The sequence below is a fragment of the Acanthochromis polyacanthus genome, chromosome 19, assembly GCF_021347895.1.
Source record: "Acanthochromis polyacanthus isolate Apoly-LR-REF ecotype Palm Island chromosome 19, KAUST_Apoly_ChrSc, whole genome shotgun sequence".
In the NCBI taxonomy this organism is placed as follows: domain Eukaryota; kingdom Metazoa; phylum Chordata; class Actinopteri; family Pomacentridae; genus Acanthochromis; species Acanthochromis polyacanthus.
The window spans coordinates 25,439,221-25,463,079 of record NC_067131.1 but is presented as its reverse complement, the minus strand read 5'-3'; the positions used below and the strand labels follow the sequence as shown (position 1 = coordinate 25,463,079).

Here is a 23,859-nt window from a genome sequence, read left to right as displayed (position 1 = left end):
AGTGTTGGGTGAAAATATGGTGTGCAACATAACTCTGTGTTCTCCCACCAAGTGGCACTGACAGCAATGTGTGCAGGTTTTCATTAGAAACACGCTCTGTACCCGCTGATTTGACTGCATGCTTGTGTGTTCATTATTAAGCGTCTTTATTTGGAGACCTATAGTTTTCATTCGTGGCCATTGGGTGTAGAGGGCTGCAGAGGAACAAAGGGACAGAGCTGTGTGTAGGAGTGAACCACACAGCCTCAGTTCATGTCAGTGCAGCAGTGTTAAAGCACAGTGATAATTCAACCCTACCACTTCTCCATAATCCTGCAGGTGCCATGTGTTGGCTACAGACCCAACATGAATGACTTTATCTGAAATAATGACTGTATTAACCGAGAGAGAACAACCAATTAGTGTTTCATTCTGAAAACGATGCTTGTTTGCAGAGATGTAGCTGCAAAATCCGACCTGTACAGACAGCTATACAGGTCGGAGGATTGTGCAGAAGATTGTGAATCCAAATAAACCTAAAAACCGAGAGTGGAGGTGTCTGCCGGAGATAGCCGGCAAGCATGTTCTGCAAACAGAGGTCTGTTTAGCCATTTAATTTAGAAGTGTTAATGCCAATAACCAGGCATGTTTTCCTTCTTGCTTGGATGAAGGAGGAGGTAGACAAGAAAGGAGGAGGGCTGCAATTTACCGATACTTGGCTGAGTTCTGACGCCAGCATCAAAGTGATGTAAGAGACGGAGGGAGGGAGAAAGCTGAGAAGGAGGAGAGAAGAAGCAGAGAGAGAGGGGAGAGAGAGAGGAGAGGGGGAGGGGGCTCTCAGCTCTGATATTCTCCTCACTTTCGGAGATTCAGACACAGAGCAACTCCCCAGCGGTTATCCTAACAGAGGTAGGCTGGCTTCTCACACTTCCACTCTCAACACCTCACACTTATAAAATCCAGAAAATTCAAATGCATTAACTTCATTTAAATTTTCCTTGAAAACATCAACAGAAATCCTCCATTAGCCTGTTAAATACTGCAATGGTACGGTGTGATGCTTAGCGTAAAGATAACACGGGCTGCCACATTCATATGGAAGATATTTCGCTGTGTGAGTGTCGTGTTACCAAGTTTAACATGCCGCGCAAATTGCAAAAATGAATTCTATAATCTGTAAAGTTATTTGGATTGCTAATTGATTAATGACGTGTCTCTTACGCGAGAATAATACCTAATGAGCTCATTTGGCTTATTTGTTCCATCCAGCCTAACTTTGTCTTCAGCAGACCTGACTGGGTCTTCAGGAATCAGCACCTTGGATAGCGACACACCGCGGCTCCGGCACGCAGCTCAGTCCGGGGAGAGCGCACCGAGCCCCGGCATCCATCTGCTCCCGCCCCGGTCAGGATACGATGTTCTCCTGTCACGGCTCTCCGATGGCTCGCAATGTGCTTTAGTGCTTCCACTGCGTAATAATAACAGCAGAGAATGCCCTTGACAGCAGTCCACACTGAGTTGCATTCAGCATGATGACTCCACAGGACACTGAGCGAGTATGGGAAGACTCGGTGGGTGAACTTACCCAAGACTGAAGCTTTTTCATGTCTAACCAGAGTTGAAGTGTCTTAGCCAGCGCATTAGACTTGAAGAGTTCTTGGCACTACCATGGGGATAAGGCACCTTTTATTGCTGCTCATATACCTGGACCCGCTGTGCGTCCTGAGCGCCGCTACGGGCGGTAAAAAAACGAAACCGGGGCCCAAGAAGCCCAAAGCCACCCTGGTGCCCACGGTGGTCCCCCAGAAGACCCCGCAGCCGCCGGCCGCCAGCAATCACGACACCTGCCGGGGCTACTATGACGTGAGCGGCCAGTACGACAAAATGTTCGAGTGCAACAACACGGACCACCGGTACTGCTGCGGGACGTGCTACCTGCGCTTTTGCTGCGAGTACAAGAAGGACCGGCTGAATCAGGAAGCCTGCAGGAACTATCAAAGCCCGGATTGGGTGAAGACGCCTGCCCCGTCGCCCATTCCGACCGGGGACCCCTACGATCCGAGCATGGATCAGACCAACACAGCGGTCTATATCACCTGTGGGATCATAGCCTTCATCATAGTGCTGGGAGTCTCGGTCAAAGTTGCATATGACAAAGCCACAGAGCCTCCTCAGGAAATGAATATACACAGGTGAGTGGGATGAGGACTTTTCAGAATCACACAGTGACAAGTTAGAAGGCTTGTCAGTACAGATTAGCTTATCGTCTCTCTCCTCTTGATATTCCCTGCTCCTTAGCAACATAGAGAAACACCGACCCATAGTGAGAACTCTTCGATTGCTTCTTTATGTGTAGACTTTAACTGGACACACAGACACATATAGACCAGACAAGTGTCAAAGGTCCAAGAAAGAAGCTGCTCCTCATGTCAAATACAATAATTTTCATTACACCAGCATCCAGTCTGTGTTTTCTTTCTCCATATCAGAAATCCTGAAGTGGCAGCAGGGCTGGCAGAGTGTGTCACTTAATTAACAGATTGTTATCTAAAGCCAGCATCTTTCAGATCAGATTATATCAGACTAGCAGCAGATGTTAAATCCCAAAGAATGAAAGCCTAAAATAATTACAGAGAAGTTGAAAGAGGGCTATTACAGTGATTGTTGTAGGTTGGTGCTCATGAAGAGAGAGTGCATCTGCTATGTGTGGGAGGAAGCAGGACCGATGCCCAGCATTCATACTGGATGTTCATGTTGCAGATCAGAGCTTCAGATCTCTGAGAAAGGTTAAAATAAAAAGATATCCCCTTGTGCCAATCTAACACTAGCCCAGATATTTTAGCTCAAGAGGAATCAAGTCGAGGCAGCCAGCTGTCAGACATCATATTTCACCACGACCTGGCTCCAAACCTCCGCCCTCGCCTCCACCCAGTGCACACTGGCACATTGCTGTCTGGTGTGTTCAGATGGGGATTATGACTGAAATGCAGCGGTACCATGGTGAACGGTCGCCTCTCACCTCCTCAGCTGGCTCCTACATTTACCTGGGGCTTTACCATATGAGAATCATCATCCATGAGTGGACCACATGTTGTAGACTGTTGCCACATCAGTGAACAAATGCTGACACACATTATTTCCTCAAGATTGAATAGTTTTTTTGTGCATGTATGCATTATTCAACACTGGAGCAATCTTAAGACTGTGAATAATGGATAGTGTTAACGTCGGGGCTGTATCAAGGTCGTGTGACATGCATGCACTGCTGCACATTCAATAAGGAACAGGAAGGGAGTGGGGGTGAAGCTAAAATATTAATTTAAAAGCAAAGGTTACACTGCTGCTACATCGGTCGTACAAAAGCTTTGAGCTGATGCAGCGCTGCAAAAGTCATTTCATTTGCGATGCCAGAAAAAGCAAACAAACATTTTTTGAACTTTCTTTCATCACGATTGCTTCTCTCCCTCTCTTCCACTTCCCCCTTCCCCCACCACCCCCCTCTAGGGTTTCATCCTTCCATATGCACCTGGTGCAGTCTGAAAAACATTCAAATTCAACCCAATTAGGCGAGATACTCGCACATCCAACGTTGTTTCTCTTGCAAATGAACATTCGTCATGTTCCCAGATGTAAAAAAAAAAAAAAGAAGTGAGAGGAGAAGAAGAACAAGAAACAGATCAGCTCTAAATTACCCATAATGGCACAACAATGTCTTCACAATTAGCAGCCATTTGGCCAGCAGAAAACAGGCGCACTATCACTACATTTTTGACTCAATAAAATTGCACTGTCACAGAGACAATCTGTACAAAGAACAAAAACATCCTTCTGGTGTAGTATTAACAGTTGCCCTTGGTTTTCTTGTGTTTTTGTTTCCAGGGCCCTTGCAGACATCCTGAGGCAGCAGGGACCCATCCCCATATCTCAATATGACTGTGAGAACTTTGCTGCGATGAACGGCTCACCCAAAGACAACACACCAGTCAGAACCTCGTCCAAGAACCACTACACCCCTGTTCACGCCTCCAAATCCAACCACGGTAAGAGCTCTCCTCTCACTCTGCTCAGAGCTGAAAGCTCTAAAGCTTCACAAGCATCCACCAGTTTACGTGCCATGACTGCTGGTCAAATATAGCTTAAAGGCTGATTTCGGTAGTTTAACTCTTTGCCTCCATCCCTCTCTACATGTTTGTGTAATGCATTTGCGTTTCATTATTTCCATGCAGAATTCTGCGTTCCCCTCCAAAGAGCACCCACTGTGCTCATCCTTTCAGCAGTATAATCTCCAATAGTAACATCCTGTAATCATCCGATTTAAGCAAACGCAAAGAGAGTGAGAGGGGAGAGAGTGACTGAGGGGAAAAAAGAGGGGCCCGCTAGTGAAGATAATTACAGGCTGGCAAGGTAGCGCGGCCCTGCAGACTCTGACAGGCTGGAAGTGATGACCTCTCACTCAGTGAATCAGACAGCTTGATTTAACCCCACAATTCTGAGAACAGACAGGGAGCATAAATGGCCCGAAAACAGCACATGAAAAAAAACCAGAGTCCAGGTTCTCAGTCAACGCCTGCAGGTTCTCAGGCAAAGCAGGTGTTATCAGATGGAGAGAGGCAAACACACTTGGGGAGAAGGACACAGATGGAAAATAATGCAACATTACAAAGGAGTCACTGAGATGGAAAGAAAAACAGAACGACGTTAAGCATTAGCGTGCATGACAGACAAAGAAAAATACAGTGCGAAAAAAGGTGTTGATTTTGTTACAGCATCAACATGATGGTGTGTAGTCAGGCTCTGCTGTTACATGACTTTTTGATTTGTCTTACAAAATGCTGACTGAACTCTTTAAACTATAATTTAGTTTTTTTGATCAAAAAATATGACCATGCTTACCTCCACCCCCTCCAACCCGGATATGAAAACCCCGATGTGTCACAAAAACAAACTTATTTGAATTTTCAGATCTGGTTCAACTACTACAATTCCTTGATGAGTCCTTATGTTAAATCTGTTTTGATGGATGGGTTATGATGAATTGCTACAAGATGAAAACAGAGCTGTTGTCATGAAAAATGTACTTTAATTGATGAACCCAATCAAACTTCCTTTTGAACCTACAGACCTTTAAGCACACGCTGAGCAGTAGCCTTACAATATAACTGATCTCCATCTCTAGTCATATTATTGTCCAAATAATTTTGACCTAAAAGCTTCTGTACAATAACTGCCCCGCATTATCAAATGGAAAATTATAGTCATACATCAAATCATCATATAACAACATATTAATATTAGGAACAAGAGGGTCAAAGACCTTCTGTAGCTCCAGAAAGGAAGAGCTACCAGAGCATTATATGTAAAATAAGACCTTCATTGACCTCTGTTGGTTCTGACAGAGCTGCAGAAACACACACCACAATAGATACAGAACATGTAGGTGTCCTGTTTGATTTGTGCTACAAGACAGCAACAATCTCTGTGTGTCTTTGTCTGGAAATAATAGACTGTGCATATTCTCAGCTTTATTTGGGTTTGCATCCTCTTTGTTTGCCATGTAAACTTGGCCTCTTTCTGCCACTTCGACATCTATCACATACTTGCAGGGAGCATTCTTCCTGCAGCTCAGTGTTCATTGCGACCGCAGGCTGCGTTCATTTACTTAGTGCCTCCCCTGCTCTGCCGCCCCATCAGTCCATTCCTAATGGTCACTAGCCGGCCATGCAGAGCACACGACTGATGCGCAGCTGTACGTGGCAGGCTGCCTTCAGTACGACCTTGCATGCATGTATACTCACTAAGGGTCGGGCATCGCTTTATCTGTCTGTCACTGTGCTTGGCTGCGAGTAATTTTGCCTGCTTGCGCACAAAATCACCATACAGAAAACACAACTCAGGCCAGCTCTGCTCAGTCTACCCTCGCCAAACCCCCACACCCCTTCACATCAGGGACCACAGCAGTCCTGACGGGGTTGGACATGAAAGGCAGTGACAGCGCAGTCGAAAGCGTGGTTAATGTGTGCATATAAATTGGGAGCTCCGCGGTGCTGCGGAGAGGGAGCCCACTCGCTCTCATAGAAAATGCATATTCAAGTGCGCCTAAATGGGCATTTGGCACAGAGCGGAGAAGCAAGCCTTTTAAGGAGAGGGTCCTAAGGTGGAGTCATGGCTGCTGAGTTTGGCACTTCACATCCAGAGGCTTTTTGAAACACTTTCAAATCAGGTGGAGAGACCTCATAAAACAAGTGGCTAAAGGACCCAAGAGGATCCTATCAACTTATGTCAAGAGTGGGAATAATATCCATTTCTCCTTTGATCCCCAGAATGTCACAAAGCCCAGTTGCTCTCTGTGACAGTCATGTCCTCACCAAAGTATTTTTTTACCCTCAGGACCTTTGTTTAGGCTCACTTCTAAAAATACATGCTGAGTTTTTTTTCACATTGCAGGCCTTGTGTGGCGACATGGTACCCTTGGTTCATTGCAAAACTTCCACGCATTTTAGAACAACATATTCCTTTTTTAAAAACTGCCTAAAGCAAAAACACTACAGACAGCATAATATGATACCAGTGCAAGTGCTGCTATTTTTATTCGAATCCACTCTGCGTTGTTGTGGGGCACAGATCCTCTTTTAGGTCGGGGTGTAAACACAGAGTTCGCCTTTGGTTAAAGTAAACAATAACTGCTTCTCTGCGTAATGCAGTTTGGCCCACAGTTCTCCTCAGATGAAGTTGATTTATTTACCACACACTACAGGCAAAGAGTTGGCTTTTTTTTCTTTTTTAAAAAAAGTGTTGCTTGGTTTTCTCCCTGACATTTTCTTAATGCACAGAATGATGAAATATAGTTTGCAGGTAGCACGGAGAGCTGGTGTTTCTTCTTTCGCCGTTTACTCAACAGAAACTAAAGAAAAAACTATTTTTCCCATAGAGCAAATCTGCAAAAAAGAATAGGCAAAATGGGATATGAGTTATGGAGCCTGTGTCCACTGGATTACTAATATCAGAATCAACAGAATGACTCTGTTAAAATATATGCTCAAATCTGCTCAAATCTTTATATGTCTGAGTTATGACATTATAGCACTCAAGGAATTTGAGCAGTCTGTTAATGTTATTTGAGATGGGTAAACTCCCGAGCTGAAAGGTCAGCTGCTGTGGACAATTAGAGGATGTGATGATAGAATAATATTTCCAGCTATTTAACAGCTTTGACATGACCTTCAGATATTTGTGAAACACCATGGTCTGTCTGTGGTTCTTCACCCCAACCACAAATCTGGCCTAAATAACAAAACAGTATTTTAAATAGTCTAGTTATTTGCCGATAGGCATTTTCATATTCATATTCAGTGAACCGTCCCGCCCCCACCACCACCACCACCACGCACACACACATGCAAAACACCTCCCTCCTCTTCCCACAGCCTCCCTCCAATTAATCCGTACAACATGCAGCTATAACATCTCCGCTGTGACCTCGCTGGCTCCCCATTGGCCACATAATCATCACCCCCATGTTAAAAACAACATTTCTGTGCTGACTGCATCAACGTGTTTATTTGTAGCTTTCTCCTGAGTGCACCTGTGTTAAACCTCAGCATCCGAGAGACCCCACCTAATTGTCTTTCGCCCTAGATCTCGTTATTGCCCCTATTATACAGTCGGACCTTGGGCCCCTTCAGTGTACAGTGTGTGTGTGTGTGTGTGTGTGTGTGTGGGGTCGGGGGATGAGGAGGAGGTTTCAGGTGTGGTAGGAGAGATCCATCAGAACTTACTGCACTGCACCATTAGTTTCACGAGAGGGCAGGGGCATGCGTTTGCCAAGCTGGCATTTAAAAAGCTCTATAATCTCATATCTCAAGAGGCTCCAGCATGTATCTCAGGCTGAAATACATGCTGGAGCACAGTGCGAGACGACGGCAAAGAGATGAAGGTATGCGATGCCAAGCTCCAGCTGAAATGCTTTATAAAGATATATATCAAGTTATACATCCACTCCAGCAGATCAGCATCTGATACAGTTATAAAATCAGTATACTGTGTACTGTAAATTACCTCTGCTTGGTTGTGTTAAAGCCTAATCAACCTTTTATTCGGGTAACCTCCCTGATGCCAGCTACACAGAACCATATCCAGCTCGGTTCATGATATAATTATGTTATTATTCACATTTTTTCCCACTGTCAGAGTTAATTCAGAGGTGTTCAGTGAAGAAGCCTGATTAAAAAAGTATTACCATATGAATCCTTAGCGCCCGCTAGCTCAGGCACCCGTTCACTTCCATGGCACATGGTTGAGATGAAAGTCACGATTTTCTTTGTATCAAGGATGATAAATTCATAATGCACAGCCTTCCTTCTGCTGCCTCTTCATGCTACCTCACCTTAATGAGCTGGGAATGGGAGGGGAAAAAAAGGAAAGTGGTTGCTTTTGGAGGGTCTTTCAGATTCAAGGGTTGTCGCAGTGGGTCGTGGAGCGGCCTACCAATGACAAAGGTGACAAAGGAAGACAACAATAGCGTGTTTGTGTGCGTGTCACACACAGACTCGCTGGTATGATTGAATGGGAAAAATAACCAGCAGTCTCAACAACAGATACTCCATCTGCAGCCATGAAAGCAGCGCAGGGAGAGGTGTGATTGAGTTCAAAGTGCATCGGTATGTGGGTGCTGGAAGCATATTGCTTTTCATTTTTTCTACTGCGGATGGTCGCACTTGCGTTTTCTTGTGTAGTTCACATTTTAGCCATTTCCCCTCAGTCTGTGCCTCAGGAAAGCGACACCACAGGGAAGTTTTCCATTTGACACCATGGAAAACACACAACTGCGGCCGATGAGAATATGATAGAAGAGCACAAATGGCATTTTTGTTGTTTTTAACAGGTGTCCTGATGGGATTTCTTTGATCAAATTGATTTCCTAACCATTTGACTGGTGGTGAATTCCAGTGATTAAAGCCAAAATAGCAGAAACACAAAAATAACCTGCAACAATTGTGCTGTTAATTGTGATCATTTGATGTGCTAGTTTGTTCACTGAATGTCAGGCATCATGAAAAGGAACTCCACCGATTTTACAGTCAAAGTCTGTTTGCAAGTGACTGGAATATAGTTGCAGCATATATAAAAGTATAAAGGCTTTGAGTCTCTAGAGGAAGCTGTGTGAAGTCTGATACAGTGCCTCTGGTTATGTCACTTTAATCGATGCTGGCCAGGGCTGTAGACTACAAGCATAAAAAGGAAAACAATCTGTTGGTATGGAGTTTGAAACAAGTGAGTGTACCAGACCTCTACACCTGCTGCAGGCTGCATTAAGGCTTTATTATGTTCAGTTATGGACACGGATGTGGAGTTGTTATATTGTTTTTCTCGTCTGTTGCAATACGCTTCGAGGACTCTGTAGGTTCTATATATCTGAAATAGGTCACATCTGTTTTGTCCATGCATGCATATCATTGCTGAGAATGCACACTATTGACCTTGTTGTGTAGATGCCACAAATTTTGGACTGCACTTGGACATGTCAGAAGGGGTCTGCACAAACTCTCACGGACTTGGGAAGATTAGTAACTTCATGCCTTGGGAGAGTGTTATACTTTCTGGGTCTGTATATATGTGAGAGTGCACTAGATTCCTTGTGACATAAATTTTGTCATCCCCTCAAATCTGAAATTATCTGTGCAGATCCCCCAGGCCGTGGTGTGTATGCCAGAAATGTAGATGCGACTACTGCACATACACTACCATTCAAGAGTTTGGGGTAACCCAGACAATTTCATGTTTTCCATGAAATGTCACACTTTTACAGCCTGGCCATGCTACAGCCATGTTTCTGACGGCACAAGGGTCTAGGGAAGCTCGACAGGGAGGGAGGCGGGCTAAAAAGTTGTCTATCAAATCCCTCTGCAGCAATTGGGTAGGTATACAACCAATCAACGCAACGAATAGGCTGACGTAGTTCCGAGATCACCGGTGGATTGTGGCTAAGTCCCATTAGCTTCCCAACCAGCGGAGCCGCGGAGCCAACTGGTATATTAAGGATTTGCCATATCCCATCGGCATAAGTCCAAATACGTCTTTCTTCTCAATGAAACACTTCAGTGCCGTCCTTTGTTTATCTTTCAAGTTGAATTTTAGCTTCAAATCTTTAAGAGCTGTGGCCAAAGCCGAGTCGAAAGATAACTGTTTATTGTGCGCCGGTTGTTTCTGTCAGAATCGTCACGCCTCTGTCGTCACTTCGTTACGCCCGCCTTCTGACTCTACACTTCATGGTGATTGGTCCGTCCAGTTTTAGGAGAATCCAGCCTCGAGCCTTATGGAGGGTAACTAGACCCACCCTGGCAGAGAATTAAATTCGTTGCAGTGGGTTGTCTAGCGTGGCTAGGCTAACATTTTTATTCATGCGTTGGTGATGGTTGCTGAAAATGAGTGTCTGTATGCTATGTAGATATTTCATTAAAAATCAGCCATTTCCAACTAGAATAGTCATTTACCACATGAATAACGTCTGGACTGTGTTTCTGATCAATTTAATGCTACCTTCCTTTAAAAAAAGTTCAAAAATAAGGTGACCTTAAACTTTTGAACAGTAGTGTATATGGAAGAGAATGGCCTGAAAAATTGTGTAACAACAGCTACGCCTCCTTTGGTGTCGGTCAGTGTTGAGCAGTAAGGCAGGACACACACATATGTGCTGTGTTAATGCTTCATGGCAGCTGCATATGATGTTTGCGGGGGTTGTCCTTGTTTGTGAGGTCGTCATAGACACACAACTGCCAGAAAGCAAACTGATTAGCTGTCATCTGAAATACGAAACTACCCTCAACAGTCGACAGCAACCAACAGATCCACAATTCAGTTCAACAACGCATGAGGTTGCCCCCTTCAAAGAAAATGAGAAGTTAGGTCACTGGAGCCTGAAACATGTACGAATCCTGACAAACACATTACCTTAAAACTTTAGAGTCAACTTCTTCAGAAAAAGGTATGTAGTCTAAGAGATCTGAAATTACTGAAGTTATTTTGGCATTTTATCATGTCGTGGATGGAAGGTTGTTTTTAGTTCTGGTCTGCTACACATTAGCTTGACACAGTGGGGAGGACGCTAACATAATTATTTACCATTTTTCTGATAATTAGAATTATTTGATATAACAACTAATAATTTGCTGATCACTCACTTATGGAAATAATCATGAGATGCAGCTGAGAAAACAATAGTTTTTTACTTTGTGGACAGGTCTGTATGGTGGTTGTTATTTGCTGGAAGACACATCATGAGTAAAACAAGTAGTCAGTACCATGGCTGATTATTTTACAGATGACAGTCTCAAAAAGACAGCTTCAGACTTCCAGGTTTCAAACGTAAGAGACATAGGAAATGAAATCTGTCAACTTGAAGGGTGGATTCGAACATGTCTTAGTGAATTACTTCATTATTACAACTTGACATTGTGCAATGCAAATTAGTTTTACAGTGTTTACAAGGTGAGCTGGTATGCTGAGCTGCAGTGAGAGAGGCCCAGAGATGATACTCAGTGATGAGTTTTTAGGGGCTCAATCAGTGAGCAGAGAGGGACTTTAAACTGAACCAGGCTGAGATATGATGACTTTCAGCCCATCTGTGCATACACAGTCAAATCAGAGATTTTAGTAGCAAACTCAGCCCTTGACTGGATCGTGTTTTGTTTTTGTCCTGTTGCCACTACACAACAAAGTAACTCATTTACTAAATCATGCGTTTTCATACATCTGTTTTTATGATTTGTTTTTCAACAGTTGGTGAACGTTATGTCATGGAGTATTGGGAAGATAATGACTGAGACACTCTATGGTGTTTCATTTTGAACAAATTTGAGCTGCAGTAGAAAAACAGCTGGGCCTCCATTTCTGAATGACAATAAAACATGTGCGACTTAAACATTTGAATGAAAGTCTCTTTATTATCTTGTGGTGTCACTTTATTTGGAACATTAGTCTCCACTACGGCTCAAAATCCCTTGGTATTTTAATATCTTGATGTGTATGTGTTTCAGATGGCACGTTGCTCTGTTTATGATTTTGGATGCCAGATTAATGTTGTTGTTTTGTTTTCTGAAATGTTAATTACAATTTTAATCACATATGAGTCATATTTCTTCTTAAGTCTGACTTTTTTGGGAGGTATAATTTGTCCTTTGTCTTCTCTTATTTTGCTTCTTGTAATTGTAACCCACTGTTATTGCTGCGTATCTTGGTAATGACTCTATATCTCAGTTACTGGTTACTTTACTGGATAAACAAAATAAACATAAATTAAGAATAACAAATTTGACATATCCTATAATTAGTAGCAATTTTGTTATGCCCTCTCTGCCCTTAAACACTCACGTCTTTCAGACTCTACATCACCAGTGCCAAACACAGGAATTTGATTCTAAAATGCGTATTTTCTGTCTCTGAGCTAAGACATTCTTCTGATGTTATCAAGCTTATTTTTTTCAGACTTGACAAAGCCACTGAAGAAATTGCAAAATTGTTAGAGGCTGAACAGAAGCACAAATGAGTAGCAAACTGATATTATTTTGTCAAGTAAAGCTGTGTGTGTTATTTGAGTAACTTTTGGGGACATTTATCTGTAATTATGAGGAAAAAAAAACAAAAGTTCTTTGTGCTTTGTCAAACTTGTAATCTTCTTGTGACCCCTTGTTCGAGCCCCAACCACAGATTAGGAACCACTATTTTGACTACAGGTAATTGTTATGATGCTTAATTGATCAGAAAACTAACTGCGTGCTTCTATTTCTGTCTGACTGATTGTATGTGTGCGTGCTTCCCTGTGTGACTGTGTCTGCGTGTCGCTGTATGGTGGCCCTGCACGCCTGCCTCGTGTCTGTGATCAGGTCTCCACTATGGAAAGGAGAGTGTCCGGAGCAGCGGAGGTGCCGACCTCCACAACTTCATCTCCTCTGGCTTTGTGACGTTGGGTCGGGGCCATCAAAAAGGTAAAGCGCCATTTCTCTCCTTCTTTCTCACTCCTTTTTTTTTCAGATGAGAGTTCGAATTGACTCCTCTTGTCTCTGCTGTATACCTGCTGAATGCTAAAACGACTCGCTAATGTTCCACTTCCAACACCGGTGATCAACAACAAGACACCCGGTGGAGGTGAAATGTTTCCAGATTCAATTTCCCTCTCTGAGCAATTCGCATCAGCTCTTGCCTCTACATTTTACAATTAAATACAAGCGCACGTGTGTGTGTGTGTGTGTGTGTGTGTGTGTGTGTGTGTGTGTGTGTGTGTGTGTGTGTGTGTGTGTGTGTGTGTGTGTGTGTGTGTGTGTGTGCGCAAGTGCTGCAAGGCGACCTCTTTTACCTGATTCTGCTTTCAAATTTTTTAATTGAATGCTTTCATGGTAGATGAGTGCTGCAGTAAAAATCCACATGATTTACATGTAACTCCACTGTACTTTAATGCGTTTCTGTTCTTCCTCTTTGCTATCAAACCTGCTGATTTCCAGCTCATCAGCCTAATTACAGCAGCTCACGACCTGCCGGAGCTTTAATACCAGTTCAGATTTATGTGTTGCTTGGCAGGCGTGTGTGGGTTCTCTTCTTTACCAAGTAGCACAGCTTTGTTTCCAAGTGCACAAAACTGCAGGGGCCTAGAAGTTTCTCTCTGCTCTTACTTCTAATGAGGAAGCATTGTATTTATGTTTACATGAAATTAGCTGTTTTTCTCGTTGCTTTTTTCTTTGTTTACTTTCATCCCCAGAGGGGGTCTGTTTCATGATGGTAGTCATATAGAGCTGGGAAAAAAAATCTCTGATATTCTCTGTAGTCACCTCCCTGCTTCTCTACCAGAGATGAGTAATGAGAAAAAAAGATTTGGTTTTATGAATCCTAATTCTTTTAAATAGATTTTCCCACTTGTACAAATATCACAATAGCAGTACTCCCGCATCCTTGTCTATGTACTTGTCACAGCAGCAGCTCGGTGTTTAGCATCTGTGCAGTTGAATCTGCGTTTTCTTGCAGAGAGTAGCCTTTGATTCCTCTGCTGCAAAAACAAATGAAATGTGACAGATTGAGATCTTGGAAAGGCCTGCTGACGCTAAAATTTCAGACAAAATAGAAGAAAAAAAAGAGAGTATGTGAAGCATGTGCAAGATCGTCGGTTCTTAAACAGTATTGTTCTTTCTAACATCTCTGTTTGGCTGCCTTGTGCCCAGAGGCAGGTATTACCGTGGATTGAATCCTACGATCAATAAAACACTGGTCTGAAGTTTGGTTTAGGTACTGTTACTGCTTGGTATTATCTTTAGCTTTTCACTAGTGTACAATCACTTTAGGGCAGTGGAGTGGAACGGACAGTTTAACCAAGCCTCACCCACTCTCTCATAGCCTCTTACACGTGCTCTTCAAATCTACAAAAAGAGAACAGATTAAAATGTATAATATATCACTCGTCTCCATGACTTAGTGAAGAATATAAATGGCTCCTTTGATGCTTTTTCCAACTCGCGTTCATTGTTTCAGTCTTATGATTTGCACATTGCTCGAAAATCACTTGAGCCGTCACTTGACCTTCTCTGGATTGATCTAAAATCTGTGGATGGATTTGAAATGTCCTAAGAGGTGAACCTGTGTGCTGACAGGAACCTTCAGCGATGAGATGAGTCATAATAAGGTTAACAGCAATTGAACAGTCCAGCTGAATTTAAATCACACCAACCTTCATTATTTTTTGAAGAGGTTTGCACAGCTTGGTTTGCTCTGGCTGACAGTAACAAAGCTGGGAAAAAAAGAGTGCAAATAAATATTCACAGGTCAGTCAGTGGAAAAACTCTGCTTCCACACGATTCTGGGAACAGATGTTGTCTGTTTTGCCATGTTTCAGTTGTTTTTTAGCTTATATACATGCCTTTTGCCACACTGAGAGAACAGGGTTTGAGACTCACAATGTCCTCTGGCTTGGGTAAGCATGGCGTCTGTTGTGGTGCTTAATTATACAGGCAGAAAATGTGTTTGGTTGTTAATTATATGGGAACCTACTTGTGTGTGTGTGTTGCGGCGCAGCCCTTGGGGAGGACAGGTGAGGTCAGGGGGTGTTGCTGAGCGTCAGAGCAGCTGGATGCTTCACATCTGTGTGGCAGGATACAAAACAAGCATGTGCTAAACAAGATCAGCCGTGAGCGCTGGGGAGGGAAGCTAACATCCAAACTCAAAATGTTATTCACATTGCCGGTGCACAACCTTCCCCTCAGCTTACCCATAACCCGTCTACTTCAGTTAGTGGCGTCCTACATTTCCCACAATGTCTTTAGAGTCATAGCCTCTGGTAAGTATGATTAAGTCCAGTGTGTAATTAGGCTTAGACAACACCTTCACTTTGGAGAAGATTTGGTAAAGATTTGTTTTGTGCAAATGTTAAACCTGATGTTTTTGTTACCTTAACCAAGGGTCGCCATGATCTATATAGAACCATAAAAAAGCTCTTAACCAGATGGGATATTTCCATGCTATCATGCCCCACTGCTACAAGAATACTAGTACTAGAGGTGGGATTTATGGGTCTTTGAAGGGAGCCTGATTTTGAGGAGCCGTTCCTTTCAAACAGCCGTTCAAAAGACTGGCTCATTGTTTTATACATTTTTTTTAAAAAAGTCAGCCGGAGGTAACTCGATTTTATCAAGGAACCAATCACTGGTAGCAGTGGTAAGGTACAATATGGATCAGCATAATTCAAACTTGCACATCTCACCAATATGTACTTTATAAAGTTTTATTTAGATTTTTTTGTATACATGCACATTTTTATTCTTATTTATGATTTTTAATTCTTTTTTTTTTGCTTTCTTAAAATGTTCTTGTGTGGTTTACACTGTTTTTGTAATTATTTCTATAGATATATCTATAATATATGGCTGTGTAAGTTGTTTGTTGACCCGGACTTGACAGATGTTTTTCTGACAAATACTCTGCATTCTACTCTACCTTTGCATGTCGTCCCCAAAAAAGTGCAACCAAATGCTGCTACGTTTATTTTTTTTCTGTTTTCCTTGGACTCTCCAATGAAAACAGAAAAAAAAATGCTCTTTATTTTTGCAATATTAGAATATATTTAGGAATTTTTTAATGAAAATGAGCAAATATGACTTCCAAATATGTAATTTTTTCATTATGCTGATTGAAATGTGATGCAGTCACATTCAACGCCAATGTTATACTTTTATGGGAGCACTGAGTGTCTGCTAGGGTCAATGTGATGCAAACTTTCTTCAAGTCAGAATCCAGGGACAGCAGCAGTACTGAGCATGTGCAGAAAGTAAAATTTGGAAGAACATCCGTGGTGTCTGCAGCTGTGCGTGTGTCTGCAGTGGAGTATAATCAAGCATTAAGGCCAACTCATGTCTTTTGCATCTGTCTGCCTGCAAGGCAAGTACCAGATATAAATTTTGTCATCTGCCCAAGTCCACAAGGGTCCGTGTGAGTCCCTCTGTGGGCCAGCCCAAAATTTGGAAACGCATACTGTACACACTTGAAGTGCTCTGACTGCCCATGTGCCAGGAAAACAAATAGTGCTCCAAGCAAATACTTGTTTTGATGAGAGGTTGGGTGAGGAAAGTGTTGGTCATCTACATGTTTGTAATTTATCCTGTTAAGATTTGTAGTTGAAGTAGTGGCTGCTGGACTTTGGGTTTGCTTTGATTTGTCCATGCTTTTCACTGATGGAGCCTAAACACAGTGTGAAGTTTCAGATTATCTTGAAACCCTGTGTAATGTCCCCTGCTGTGATTCACAGTCTTTCAGAAGCATCCACAGGAGCCTTGTTTGCTTTTATATGTCCACATCTGTCCGTGTTTAAAGTCTGCACGTCTCCTGTTGCAAATTAGTTGTATCCAGACTTCATTTCTAACAGACAGGGTTGTCGCTGACATTTACAGAGATGGAGAATTTTTTATAAAATTGCATCCTCCAAAATCTGGCTGCTTATTAAATCCGGAGCTATCGTAAAGCTTTTATGAATAAGCAGCTGGAGAAAATACGATGTTTGGCAGTGTTTTGTTCAATAAAACATCCGTTACACAGCATAGCTTTTTTATGAATTGTCTGTACTATTGTGAGTATTTTACTGCAATTTATGAAAATCAACACATTATTAAAATAAACAAAACCTTTTGTCATGACACGCTGTCCAGTGTAACTATGTAAACCAGAGACCACTCTGCTTGGATGGTCACAGCTGGTGCATGTGCTTGATGTCTGAGTGTGTGCACTGTTTTCCCACATTGTATTGTCAGAAGAAAAAGAGGAGGTGCACTTAACTGCAAAACACTGTAGCGAAGTTTCTTTTATGTTACTGTTTTGGCCTTTTAGGCTTTATTATATAGGACAGTGGAGAGACAGGAAACATGGGGAGAAGAATGGGGAAGGGACCTACAGCAAAGGGTCATGGACTGGATTCAAACCCATGACCACTGGGTCGGCGACTATAGCTCCTGCTTATGGGATGCCCACTCAACCAGTTGAGCTACTGGGTCACCAGTATGGCACCATGTTTCTTACACGGTTGTCCATCATATAGTTGAGTCATCAATTTGTAGTCCTGTGTGAAAAAAATCTAGTGAGAACTGCTGTAGTCCATCCAGTAGTCATAGTGAAATCCCACACTGCACTATATATAGTGTACAAAGTGTACAATTGATTGCCACTAATGTGGAACGAGCTACAATGATTCACTGCAAACACAGAAAGAAACGCAGATTGAGATTACTGTCAGAGAAAGGAGAGAATTTAAGGAAAGTCTGAAATTTTGGTGGGATTTTCTATCTGATGTAGCACCCTGAGAAGGACCCTGATCACTTGGTCTGTATCGCACTACAATAACAATGTAGAATCAGTTCATTAGTTACACAAAGCTAAACAAGTGCAGTCTAATACAAGAGTCCTGCAACGAATTGCAGACTTCCTTTATTGGGGTTTTAATGTTGGTTTTTGCTTATACTGTTGTAGAGAAGTATGGATTATTATTATTATTGTATATGTTTATTTTGGAAAGCTGTGATGCTGTTGAACTACATTGCACTATACCTACTGAGAGTAGATGAAATGCTCCCCACATGTCTTTTTAGTCAAAAAAGGTTGGTTCGTGAAGTTGTTTATCACATATGAGACTGAACATGTGATTATATGACATATAGATACCTGGTGCACAGACACAAACGTGCAAAGAATCCACATCATATGCATGTGATTTCCAGATCTTCTAAAGGTAAAACCTCACATGTGACAACTTTAACCCTTAGATGCATAAGTGGGTCAAAAATGACCCAATATCTTTGCAATGAAATTTTTTATCATTTATATTTCAGCTATTCCTCCAAAAATATGTTTCTGATATAATTTTGTATTCCTACCCCAAGCTCTTTATCACTGATGAGATCATATAAGAGGCGATGCAGTGCATAAACTTGGACAGATGAAATTGACATTCTTCCATTGCTGTTCTGTGTAATATTCTTCTTTTTAATCATCATAATGTTCAAAATCATGGAATCATGGCATCTTGAGAGTCCACTTCAGACCAGCTTCAAGACTTTTCACGTCTCCTCATATAGAAAAGAGATGCAGGGCATTATTTGGTCCCAGCAGTCAAACCACCAGCTTTTTTCTTTTTGTGTAAGAACATTTAATTCCTTGCAATTTCATGACTCCATCTGAAGCCTTCTGCTAATGTATTGACTCAGGTATAGCGTTAGAGTGGATGGCCGTCTGTTCCCGGCATGATCTCCCTTTGCTCAAAGTCTCAGGTTGATGCACAGCAGAAACGCTGGCGGCATGAGTGGTTTTGATTTTTAGTTTTTGGACTTCAGTGGAACTCTTGTTTTGTTTTTATTTTCTTTCTTTTGGGGGAGATTTAATGACAAAAACACACTGGGCTTGCTTTGTTGCAAAATTCCCCATTATTGGGCAAAAAAGTCTTTTTTTTACGCAAGCATTTTCCCAGGGTGACAACCTTTTGCTAGTGATAAACTTTATTTAGCATTCACAGCTGCTTACCTTACCCCTGTCCCCTCAGCCATCTGTCCAGATCGATGCACCGCCTCACACATTCCTTTGCTCTTGTGTATTCTCTTGTCCAAAATTAGGAAGCAGCGAGGTTGAGGCTTCTGTCAAACTGAGCCAAACTAATGAGGATGCTCACTGATCTGTTGTGTGTGTGTGCTGCTGTCAGATGGGACTGCACTGTTACACCGCCTTGGGTGTAAAAACTGCAGAACTCAGTTTGAAGCTTCAGAGTCCACAGTAATTGTATAAAAGTTCTCTGGAAACATAATCTCAGAAGATAGATAAGAGGGAACTGGAGCAACTTTGCTTTCCCTTGTTTGCTGGCAGTGGTGATGCAACGCTACACCCCATCATCACTTCTAGCCTACACAGACTGACTGAGAGCGCAATTGCAGGCTTATATTAATTGTTCTTGTCATAGAAGAACTGTGGTGTACTGTTCTATTCACTCACTGTCACCCACCAAAACTCGGCACTGTAAATCACTGTCACCCTGATGCTCATATTTCCTCTGTGCTGGAGTGTGCTTCAAGAAAAAAGCTCAGAGTGCTGGTGCTCAGATTGAGAATCCTGCCATTGATGTAGCTAGATTACAACTCTTACACTTTGATTGATTGGAATTTTCTGCCTCATGCAGGAGCACTGGATTGACAGCCAGCATACGCATTTGATGTTGCAATAAACATTCTGCTTGCCGGCCGTTATTGGTTGAATGCGTTTGCTGTAATTATTTTTTGATATGTCACTCTTGTCGATGTGAAAAGCAGCCAAGCCACAGCATCCGGAGAAGCGATTACTTCAGACAAAGCCTCCATCCTTGACTTAGCGTGTGCCGTACTTCATTACCTTGCTAAGCCCAACTTTTAATTCTGCTGTACGGAGGAAGTCAAATTGGTTTTCATGGCAGGCAATTATTGTTTTTATGAATAGGATGTGTCTGGAATGGCGGATGTGGTGATGTAGCTGCAGAATTAGCGGGGATGTTATCACAGAATTTTTATTTACAATGCAATTTCAGCACATTAACAAGCGCAGGAGCCACTAATTGTTGTGCTCCTTTTGTAGCGAGTTGTGCTGTACAACAACGCAGTGCTGAGAGACTGCACGAACTGTAGAGGAGAAGGACATGGGGAGAAAAAAGAATCTAACTGAGCAAACATGCACTAACAGCTGTTTGTCACTAATTTGTCCCTTTTTGTTTACCTTTTGTGAAGAACTTGATGACAGGGTATAAAAAAAAACCCTCTCTGCATTTCAGTACATCCCTCTGATTGTGCCACAGTCATCTCCTGTTCTTCGGAATGAATCAGATGCCGTGGAACAACAAGCCCACAGGCACTATCATCATTTCCAGCCTGTGTAATCAACACTCCAGGCTGATGAGGCAGAAGATGAAAACATTCACCCATGAAAACCTTTGGTGTTGTTTAAGGTACAAAAGGAAAAACAAGCCCAGGCATGAACTGACTCACACAGTGAACACACATCAGCAGGCAGGAGATGGAAGATGAGATCTTTGATGCAATACTCAAATTTTGAATTAAATCAAATATTGGAACACTTGCTCCCTTCAGCTTTCAGTCAGGCATTCGCTGACTTCATGATAACTTGTGCAGTTTGCCAAGCTCTGGATGAGGTTGTGTTCTTCGTTAGCAGCATTATTGAGACTTGCAGTGCTTTAATTCTCTTCAAACTCATCTGTAACCATTAGTGAGGAAGCTGCACTGTAAAATGTTGTTCTATTATGTTATGGAATGGTTGTAAAATGATTGTATGCTGTGAAGCGAACAAAAATATCAAGAAATTTACAAAAAGACTGTGAATTTACATGTCTAATGTAAAAATAACATTGAAAACCTGTAACTTTTGCAAACCATCAAATTCCAATTTTTAAGTAAAGTATTTTTTGCAGAAAAATACATTTGCAAATCTACCAACCAACCGGTCTTGTGAAACATCTAATGTGAGGTAATTTTCAGCTTCTATGCTGCTGCTGATAGGAAAGAAATCTGGGACAGTTTGTACCGCTACATTTATATGTTCCTAACACTAGGAAAAAGACAGCTTTAGAAAGTTATTGGAATGTCAATGGAAAGAAAGACAGGCTTTCTTAGCTCTTTCGTGAACCCAAGTTGGATTTGTGGAATTCTGCATTGCACAAGCATCTTAGATTTAAATGTGACTGGAGAAAGAGCTAGTTTGAAACTGGACCTGAGCCCAGACGAAGTTAGTCAAAACACGCACAGAGGGGAGAGAACTGGATATTTAACCAATTATAAATTCTGCTCTTTGTTCTCTGTGGTGGAGGACCAAAGTCAAGTGGGAAATAGCTACCGAAGCAGCATGAAGGTCAGTGGATCCACAGTGAGTCAAACACAGCTTGTAACTGATAAAATGTAATGTGCATTGACTGGCTGAATGTGACAGTTGAAGCTACTGAAAATCGCTGCTCTGTGAAGTTCACACAGACGCTCAGCTGCATGGACAACAAATTCCAAATTCTCTAGTACACTTTACCACTACAGTTAGTCTGTCACCGTGTTTCACATTGTGTGATCTGTAATTGTTTAGAACCTGATGTTTGAGTTTTTTCGTGTTTCCTGTGGTTTGCTAACCTTAACCCGAGTTATACATTACAGTCTGTGATTAGAAGTTACTCCATAGGAAGTAATGTATACTTGGTTTTGTGTTTGCTCATTTTAAAGAAATCTACAGAAAATGATGGAGATTATAAATAAAGTATTTTAGGGAGAGGCAGAATACCCGGAGACCTTCTCCTGATTAATAATACAATTTCATAATGCCATAGATAACACATAATTAACATAGAGAATAGCATGATTGAACAACAGTGACGACAAACAATAGATATTGTTGGTGGAATATGATCTGATTGGTGCAGTGTGAAATCAACATTTCTGCTAAACTGAACATATTTATATTGACAGTGAAAGTAGAGATTATACAGGCACTGCAACCTAAATACTTATAAATGTTGTTCAGTCTGAAAAACTCCAGTGTTACTGGTGTGTAGTAAACTACAAAACTATATCTGACTACTCACTTTATTTTAAGTGTGTGTCATTACTGGATCTACAGGATCTTCTGGATACTTTTTTTTTGTAAATGTCCACTAAATGCTGTTAAGAAGAAAATTTCTTCATTTAGATTGCAGGCTTACTACACAGATTTACAAGTGAGATCCTTCTTGGGTATTGACCCACAATCCATATTTATCCGCAGAATTGAAAACCTTATTTACATAAACTCTCCCATTCAAAAATGTGGAGTCATTTAGAAATGCCCTTATATTTGAAAGAAAGTTTTTTTTCAATGAAGACAACATTAAATTGATCAAAAATGCAGTCTAGATATTGTTAATGTGGTAAATGACTGTTCTAGCTGGAAAGGAGTGATTTAATGGAATATCTACACAGGGGTACAGAGGAACATTTCCAGCAACCACCACTCCTGTGTTCTAATGCTACATTGTGTTAGCTAATCATGTTGAAAGGCTCACTGATGATAAGAAAACCCTTGTGCAATTATGTTAGCACATGAATATAAGTGTGAAAACATGAAATTGTCGGGGTGAACCCAAACTTTGAAATGGTAGTGTATGTATCCTTAAACCTACAATAAATGACTTTTTGGACAGAACTGCAGAACTGCTTATTTACTCATCCAATAGTTCATGTATAGTTTAGTACAGAGGAACAAAAGTAATCATTTGGAGTCTTGTTTCTGGTCATGAAGAAATCTGAATCCAGTATTTACTGTATTTATTTTTTTATTTTTTGCTCTGTTTTGGTCCTACCAACTACTGATAAAAATGTCAGTCTCTTTACCTGCTAAGTTCTTCACTATGTTCACCAGCTAGTCTGTAACTGCTGATGCTAAATTGCATGGAACAGCTAAACAATAAGCTAAAACTTACTATATTGCTCTGCAAAGATTCTGCTGATTATGCTCTACCAGTTCAGCACAAAGAGGGACTCTACACATTGTCACTTGACATATTGCTATTACAAAAATATGAGTTTCATCCACTCTGAGTGTGGTTTTGAAAATCAAAATGAATAGAGGCAATAATTGTGAATGGTAACATGAAATAATGGTAACATTTTGTCTACACTACCAGTCAAAAGTTTGGACACACCTTCTCATTCAATGCCTTTTTTATTTATTTGTACTATTTTCTAGATTGCAGATCAATACTGAAGATTTGCACTTTTTTGTTTACAGTATAATTCTATATGTTTTCTTTTATCATTTTGATGTCTTCAGTATTAATCTACAATGTAGAAAATAAATAAGCATTGAATGAGAAGGTATGTTTAAACCTTTGACTGGTAGTGTAGCTATAATCACTGGTGTTGCATTGAGTGAGGATTACATTTGATTGTATTAGAGAAAGTCCACTGTTTTGTATGTAAAACTTAGATTAAGGACAAACACAACAGTTACTTTTCATATCCTTACTAGTGCTATAAAAATTGTTCACAAATCAAAAAATCCAAGGAGTGGTGCTTTGTTTGCTCTCAGCTGATTTTCTTTAAATATGAAAGGCATGCTATGACACATAGTGTTCCTACCCCTTGACTGCTCCTCTCATTCTGTGATATGAGAAGCAGTCTTATAGAATTCCCTCAAAATGTTCTATTTTTCAAGACAGTTCTGCTTCTTGTGATAAGATGAGATCAGAGTTAAATCTTTCTGCACTTCACTGGTTGCTGTCCCAGCAAAGGTTCCTTCACTGACTCAAATTCTTCTCTAAACACTTTGAACCAGGTCCCACTTCAGGGTGCAATCTGTACCCCCAAATCAGCTTTAAAT

At 41.4% G+C, this 23,859-nt stretch overlaps 1 protein-coding gene across 13 annotated transcripts in view; it reads left to right on the top strand.

The window, feature by feature from the left end:
• The first annotated feature begins 747 nt into the window (after positions 1–747).
• The window catches only part of LOC110961117 (protein shisa-6), a 78,498-nt gene continuing 55,386 nt past the window's right edge, over positions 748–23,859 (top strand). For 12 of the 13 annotated variants that reach the window (XM_022208610.2, XM_022208604.2, XM_022208608.2 and 9 more), the window contains exons 1-4: positions 748–888; positions 1,249–2,171; positions 3,859–4,019; positions 12,858–12,959. In XM_022208610.2, coding sequence (XP_022064302.1) covers positions 1,648–2,171; positions 3,859–4,019; positions 12,858–12,959 — 787 coding nt within the window. In that variant the 5' untranslated portion in view covers positions 748–888; positions 1,249–1,647. Of the gene's footprint in view, positions 889–998; positions 1,094–1,248; positions 2,172–3,858; positions 4,020–12,857; positions 12,960–23,859 lie in introns of those variants that run through there. The other variant, XM_051939299.1, reaches the window with a different exon arrangement.